General features: G+C 37.0%; 1 protein-coding gene across 4 annotated transcripts; it reads right to left on the bottom strand.

Annotated features, from left to right (window-relative positions):
* Positions 1-1,519: 1,519 nt before the first annotated feature.
* Positions 1,520-7,424, bottom strand: Ada2b (Transcriptional adapter 2B). 4 transcript variants are annotated; one of them, XM_026812510.1, is made up of 10 exons: positions 7,175-7,423; positions 6,984-7,081; positions 6,540-6,599; positions 6,298-6,439; positions 6,002-6,219; positions 5,695-5,924; positions 5,383-5,614; positions 4,898-4,986; positions 4,395-4,761; positions 1,520-4,321 (listed from the first exon to the last, which is right to left on the bottom strand). In XM_026812510.1, the coding sequence occupies exons 1-10, from the start codon at positions 7,179-7,181 to the stop codon at positions 4,217-4,219; spliced, it is 1,548 nt and encodes a 515-aa protein (XP_026668311.1). In that variant the 5' UTR covers positions 7,182-7,423; the 3' UTR covers positions 1,520-4,216. The 4 variants fall into 4 exon arrangements, with proteins under 4 accessions (XP_026668311.1, XP_026668319.1, XP_017878041.1 ...); XM_026812518.1 differs by having other exon boundaries at positions 4,898-4,941; positions 7,175-7,422; XM_018022552.2 differs by having other exon boundaries at positions 4,395-4,758; positions 4,897-4,946; positions 7,175-7,421.
* Between the last annotated feature and the right edge of the window lie 7 nt (positions 7,425-7,431).

Below are 7,431 nucleotides of genomic sequence, written 5' to 3'. Positions count from 1 at the left end.
CCCCTTGGAAAAATCTCGGAAAAATCGAAAATTTTTTTTTTGTCAAAATATTGAAAAATGCTTCAAGTAAAAGTTGTAGGTGATACTATTACCTATGAAAAATTTGAAATCACTATAATTTTATCTTTTTAATAGTAATAGGAATCTATAATAACAAATTCAACATGCTAGAATTAAGTATACAGCCTATACATCCTTAAACGATTCCGCTTTTATTCTCAGTATTTTCTACTTTTGATAAATCGTACGTCCTAACTATTATTATTCCGTGAAGATAGGAAGCGTCGATTCATTTCTGCAATGCAGATAATCAAAAGTATTAACGTTTTTATTTGTTTTTCTCGCCCTGGTACTATTAATCACCAGTGCTCGAAGTGTTAACTTTTTTAGTCACTCTTCTTCGATTCGGAACGTAGAACGAACACTCCTTACGATTGCATCACCAACTTTTTGTAACTCTCCCGTAATAATGCTTAACGAAACTTATTATCATCGATCAGTTGGTTTAATGCTTGTTTTTACAATTCTATGATACATGCATATAAGAAGTTTTGCTCATCCACTCCACAGTGGAATATTTAAATACGAGTGTTTGAAACTTTCTGAATTAAAGGATAAATTTGTTTTGCGTATGAATTTTTATATAACGTCATTAGTAATCCCGAGACATGAAACCCATGGCGTATAGACGGCAAGGCTGCGATGATTTTATCTATTTAGCAATCGTGCCTCGCGTTATTCTCTCTCATTGTCGATAGCAGATAATCATTGCTTATGCATTCATCTTCCAGTAGCAATACAGTAAATAATTGGACAGGCAGTTACTCGAGATCTCGTACGCGACGACAATGCGATCTTGGTTTATTCACGAGATTCAATAAGCACGTAGATGAATTTATATCGCCAGGTTTCCCGGAATTAGTCAACCGCGGTTCATTAAATTGATCAGACAGAATTAAACTGGAATGACATGATCGCGGAACAAGGGGTAAAGAATCCAAATTGATATGTGTAGGATGTAGCGTAGTCGTGTGTTGGAATCACCAAGGATAGGGAAGTACGTCGCAAAGGATACAAAAAGCTCTTTCCTTGACAATAAATACATAAATGTATAATACATACATTAATTGAGGAAAAGAAGTAATTATTTCCATTTATCAAATCATAGTAACGATCAGAATGGGGAAGGTAATGGAATATTACTCGGATGGAGGACGTACGATATGGAAAACAAAGTAAATTATATGTATAGATGCCAAAGGCTTCCTGATCCAAGAAATGTTGACGAAGTCCAACGGTGACGCATTATTATCGGTACTACGATCGCGATTCTCTATCCAGTGCATAGAGTCTACGAGTCATTGCAATAGAACATTATTCTAATTAGACGCTGCTGTTTCCCTGAAGATTTAATACACCGGTGATTGAAATGTAATTTTAATTTTCACCTGCTCTAAAAATTGTAAGGTGAGTAAGGAATGAATGATTGGTAAATGACGTAGTATTAATAAAACTGTTGTTTTAAGGGAAAATACCTATTGTACAGTTTATTTCATACATCCAACGACTGTTCGATTCAAGTACAAGGATTAAAGCATTTCGCTTCGAAACATTAATTCCTCATTGTTAAGAAAGTTCTGATTTGTTACACGAATACAGCTCGAAATAATACAATTAAAAATCAATCATGACGTTCGTCCTTTACTGCTGATCTTTGCAAAGACGATTACAATTAATTTTCTTTTAACATATAATAAGAAAAACAAAGTGATGAAAATATTTTTCACTAAATTTTCCATAAAAATTGAAACAACAGAATGACAGCCGTGAGTTTTAATAGATGTCGGCTCTCCTGTAATCCACGATCTTATAAATTACTACATTTTTTAAATAGCTACGAGAAAGCGTACTGACCTCTTCATTCGAGATAACTTTGTTGACGTTCGTTTAGTCGAACGATTTTTATCCGTGATGGACCATTTCTTACAGAAATATTATAATCGAACGACGGCCAAGTCGATCCATGCAAGTTATTTGAAACGATTTTAAAATCGATTGAAAATCCATTTTACTATCCTATTTCCAGCGTGAAAAAACCATAGTATGTGTAAAAATCAAGTAATCAAAGCCTGCGGAATAAAATAGTAATAGGAAATGGAACTCGCATCGATCGACCTTCAAGCCGTATTCAAACAGCAGGAAATATGTGATAAGAATGGATTTGAAAGAAGCGTCCGCAGAATAATAATCACGTCTGCTCGCGGAAGATCGTATGAACAAATAAAGTTTACATCGAATAAAAGGGATGATAGTCTTCTACTCTCCGTAAAAAATATGAGTGGCTATATCCCTATTTTGTGATCTACTTTAGTACTTAAGCAATATGCCATTTAATAAGAAATCAAAAATTATTTCCTTAAAATTTTCTTTTCTCCTCTTTATACACGTGACACTTTTTTAAGCCACTCGCAATCGCGAGCAGTCATTGTTTTTCATATGTACATATATATATATTTATATAATTTTTTTTCACATTTTTTTATACACTTATACATATGACAATGCACAAGATAAATTTCTTCGCTCGAATTTGAGGCATTCGAGATGTCGATAAGCGTGAATATTTGGGGAAGTACTAAATTGCTTTGAAGCAAAACGACTATGTTTTTTTTCGGTTTTTCAATTTTTTAAATGTAATGTTACGACATAATATGAGAAACATTTCGCAATGGAGCAACTTGTCATCCCCCGACGCTAGAATAGTACGTTTACGCTGAACGAAAGCAGCCAATGCGATTCGAAGCTGTTTGAGACATTCATTGAAGAATATTTTCCTCTGCGCATGCAGGAGAAATCCATACATTCGATACGAATGTCTTCGTTCTCTTTCGTTTCGTATTAAAAATTAGAATCGATCACTATCGTGCAACGGAAAATAATAATTCTCCATAAATCATTAACGTGTCTTTTTCTGTAGTACGCGTTTGGTTTAGAACACCACCAATATCACACTATACGCTTAACGTTTAGATCATATCGCCGTTACTTTTGTGCTTTTAAAAGTAGTATCACTAGGAAGGTACTATTCTCCATTCGTATTTACAAATAGTAATATTTTTTTTACACAGGTAACAGATAAATTACCTAATATCGTGTTATCTTCGTGGCAATAACAAATGTCCTTTTACGATCTGTTTTTTGTACCATTCTTTATCAATAAGGAATATTCTCTAAATCTGAGATAAAATGCACATCGGGTCGCACAAGAATCATGTAATCATGCGTAAAACATTTAGAATTCATTTTCCAACGAACAAATATTTCTTAGAAGTGTGAAGAAGGATCTGCGTCGTTGCGCACATATCATTAAAGGCATTACGTTTACTATTAAGTTAATAACATTCAATACTTTCATAACTCTCAGCTACATTAATATTTTAACGTATGAAACAAGTGTTTAATCTCCTGTTCCTGGTTGGACATTTCCCAATCGTTCAAGTGTGTTACATTGGACAACAATTTGAAAGTCTCGACACAACGACTACTACTACAACATAAGTTCATGTATTTCCTTATTGTCAAGCATGGTAACAAATCACATTTGAAACAGATAGAAAGGAGTATGTGCAACTAATAGTTTGTACAAGAAAATATTAGAGTGGAAGAATTAATTGAGCAATACGTTCAATGGTTCTATAAAGGCAGTGTAAGAGATTTCCTTGACGAAAGAGGTGATGTAAATTATTACATTAAAAATGAAACAAAAGATCGAAGTAATACTTGTTAAAATCAAGTACAGAAATTCTTAAGGCGGTGACGATCCAATAAGAGAATCTTGAAAAGCCATCAAGCATATCAAAAGCTGGTAATCAAATAACTCTTAATTTCATGTAAATAAAAAGATCAATAAAAATTCAAGTTCATAGTATGAAGAAATAATTTAAAGAGAAAAATGTACAGCAATGAAAATTTCTAACAATGAAAAAGAGTGATCTGAATCACCTAAATTTAACCGTCCCGAGTTTTCATTGGAAAACTGCGATTAAAGGACATCTTTACGTATTAAATTATATACACGTACACACATTCTCTCTCTACCTGCCCTACGCATGTTAATTAAATCAGACTCAAATTTGAATTACATCTAGGACTTAGTTCGCAAAGTAGAAGGTGACTTAGAGTTGAAATGGTCGTTAATTTTCTTTTACATCTTTAATCAGTTGGCCGCGATCCAGCCGTTCGCTACCAGGTAATGTAATATCTTACTCTCTGGTTCTGACTGAGGTACAACGCCTGATCTTCTGTTACCGTTTAGATACTCCTGCAATCAAACGATTCGTAGATAGAGACGATCTGAACAAGCGGAAACGCGCGCGTGTAAATCTGATACGTACTTGCAACAACAACGTCTTTTGCGTTAAATACTGTGTCGGCTTCAAGTCAAGCTGGACACATAAAGATTTCTCTTGTTTCGTTAATAAATGAGCCGCAGCTTCCATTTCTATATTTCGTTCTTCTAAATCTCCCGTTGTTGTACAAGATTTTCCAGAAGTGATCGCAGTGTGACATTTCTCCGCAGTAGAACTGGAGCTGGTAGAATGCTGGCTGGAAGGGTTTGGATTGTTATCCGGCTCCGCCCACTGATTGGCTGGAGTCGTCGTCCGATTGGGATTGGTTTGACTGATTGAGAAGCTGCTGCTGGGAAAGTCTTTTACAGTGTACTTTCGGTCGGTGGAAGAGTAACTTTTTTCTTCTTCTCTGAAAATTATAATAATAGGCAAAACTTATTTTCTACTAGAATCGTCTGGCTTAGCATAGTAACGTCATCTACATCGCAGTGTTATATCATCGTGAATCAAAGCTGCCGGCTTAGTCAGGTTTAGAATGATCCTGTACCTTTTTTTTGAGGTGTGGCGGTGTATTGGTGTGGACGGCCCACTGCTGCCCTAAGTGAAATGCAAACTGATACAATCTGTTCACAAATGCCTGGCAACACGCATGACAAACAATCGAATTAGTTAAAAGAGAAGCGAAAGCTAGCGTGTATGCGGTATAATTAACGTTCTGTTGTATATCATATTCGAATCTCGCCCAATTTTTATCGGGTTATCCCTGCTCTGTTCTCGTATTTATGTTTCACGAGAATAAAAAAATAGGAGAAATACTATACCACAAAACTAAAAAATCGTTTAATGTTAACTACTTTAGACGAAGTTTTACTGGCTCTTACGAAAGTGTATTGTACGAAAGTGAATCAATCGTAATGTACAAGTACGTGTTCTACGACAGGCAATAAGGGACGAAAGTATTTATTTCAGAAAACGTTACAATTGCCATTTCGACGTAATTAAACTTAGTAAGCATGTGGATACGATTACTTACAGATTTCTTTTCATTCCAGTGATCCACGGCATCGTTTTGTCCCTGAGTTTGTACCATCACTTGTTCGAAATGAGTGCATTCTTCGTGTCTAGTGATGCCATGTTCCCTGTACCGGTATAATTCTGAAAGACGCAATCGCAACTCTCTCTCCCTTTCGAGGTTCGTTAAGAATTGTTCGTACTCCTGCGCTGTATAAAATTGCGCAAACACTCGTATTCTGTCTCTGAACTCCCTGCAAGTTAAACGAATTTTCATTCAACCATTGTACAAAGCAAAATGCAATATTTCCTAAAAAAAAATGTAAAAACATACTTTTCCTCCTTTGTCTGCTTCTTTTTCACCGTCTTATCTTTCCTGGACGAAGCGAAGAACGCCGAAACAAGCTGGTAATCTCGTACGACTCTTTTTCGTCGTGCTCTTTCCCTTAAATTATTGGTGTACATATCTACTTGTGCAAGTTTAAGCGCTATATCCAGGTCATCGTCTTCTGCTGGATTCAGAAATAAAGAGGAAACAAGCGATTCCGCTTCGTGGTTGTAATCCTATAAAAAAATGAATAGAATTATTGTATAAGCAACTACAATGTCACCAAAGATGCGAAATATAATACAAAACGTACTCTTTCAAAATCGTCTCGTTGTGGCATGTATCCCAATTGTGCAGCCTCTTCTGGAGTGATATCCAAAGGTGGTAACCGGGATGTGAGATCCGGTGAAAGGGGTCCGTGATCCGATTTAGTCTGATCCACCAGATTTGGTCTGTAGCTTTCAGTTGGAGGCCACGTGTGTTTCCCAATATTGCCTTCTAAGTATCTGGCAATGTATTCTTCTTTTGCTTCTGCAAGACAAATTCTTAATTCTTAGTTTCTTCTTTACCGGGATCGTACTTTATAATAAAGCGATGCATGACAATTACCTTCGGGTGTACGTGTTTCAATATGTTTGCTAATATCTTCCCAATTTCCAAAACCGAATTGTTCAATAGCATCCAATAATCTGAGATGTTCCCTAGCAGTCCAGTTTCCTTTACCATTAAATATACTAATGGTACCGGAATCCTAAGACGGTTGGAAATGATCTAGTAGTATTTTGCTTCGCCAAAGTCATAAAAGTGCAATACACGTGTTCTAGAATTAAAATTCATAACTCGATACTCACCATAAATTGATAGGAGTGATCATTTTTGTGTGGACCGATTTCAGCTCCAGCGGAAAAACACTGTAAAATTCATAAACAGTAAAGAGAATCGTATCCGAAAAGATCATATATACATGTATTATTGAAAACTTGTACGTCCTCGGGTCGGATTAAGTAAATGTTCATATATCTTAAATCCACGTGGACGTGCATTCGTTTGCTCGCGATCAGCAGTTTCATTCAAGTCGCGACTACGTAGTAGGGGTAGTTTACAGAATAACAGATGACAAAAAAGGGTGGGGACTGAAAAAGGAATCACGACACGCGAAATCTAGTAAAACCGGAAGGATAGACAAAGATATGACAGCGATCGGCAGCACGCGGAGGAGGGGGGGAGTGAGTCAGGGGGGTGTTAGAGGCGTGTACCACGTGATCACGAAACAGGCGTTCATCTGCTCGTCTCACCTGCAAACAGAGGTCGAAATCCGGACATTCTACGCATCTTACACGCAAACCCGAGATGTCTTCTTGACAATAGGTGCAGTTGTATTTTGCATACAAATCTGCAACCGAACAATCGTAATACATGAGTACCCCCGATCACGGTATATCACCCCCTGGCAATCAATAATTGTTTCGCCGATGTGAGTACATACCCGCCATTATTGTCCTGCAGGGTTCTTCCAGAACGTACCGGATGACGTCACCGCATGCCCGAAACTCGCGAGTTTACGTATCACGTGCACAGGCCGTGCAAGCCTGGCTCCATTTTCTCCGCGAAATCGTACGAAAACGCGGAAAAACTAATGACGCGCCCGCCCGGACGCGCTAATTATCGTGCAGCCGTAAACTTGCGAGAAATCTGAATGGAAAAAATGTTGTTTACGATTGTTGTGTTGCGGCACGAATACGC

Source organism: Ceratina calcarata, unplaced genomic scaffold (assembly GCF_001652005.2).
Source record: "Ceratina calcarata isolate Rehan_Ccalc_2016 unplaced genomic scaffold, ASM165200v1 scaffold115.2, whole genome shotgun sequence".
NCBI classification, from domain to species: domain Eukaryota; kingdom Metazoa; phylum Arthropoda; class Insecta; order Hymenoptera; family Apidae; genus Ceratina; species Ceratina calcarata.
The sequence above is the reverse complement of the archived record's forward strand: the minus strand, read 5'-3'. Positions and strand labels throughout refer to the sequence as shown.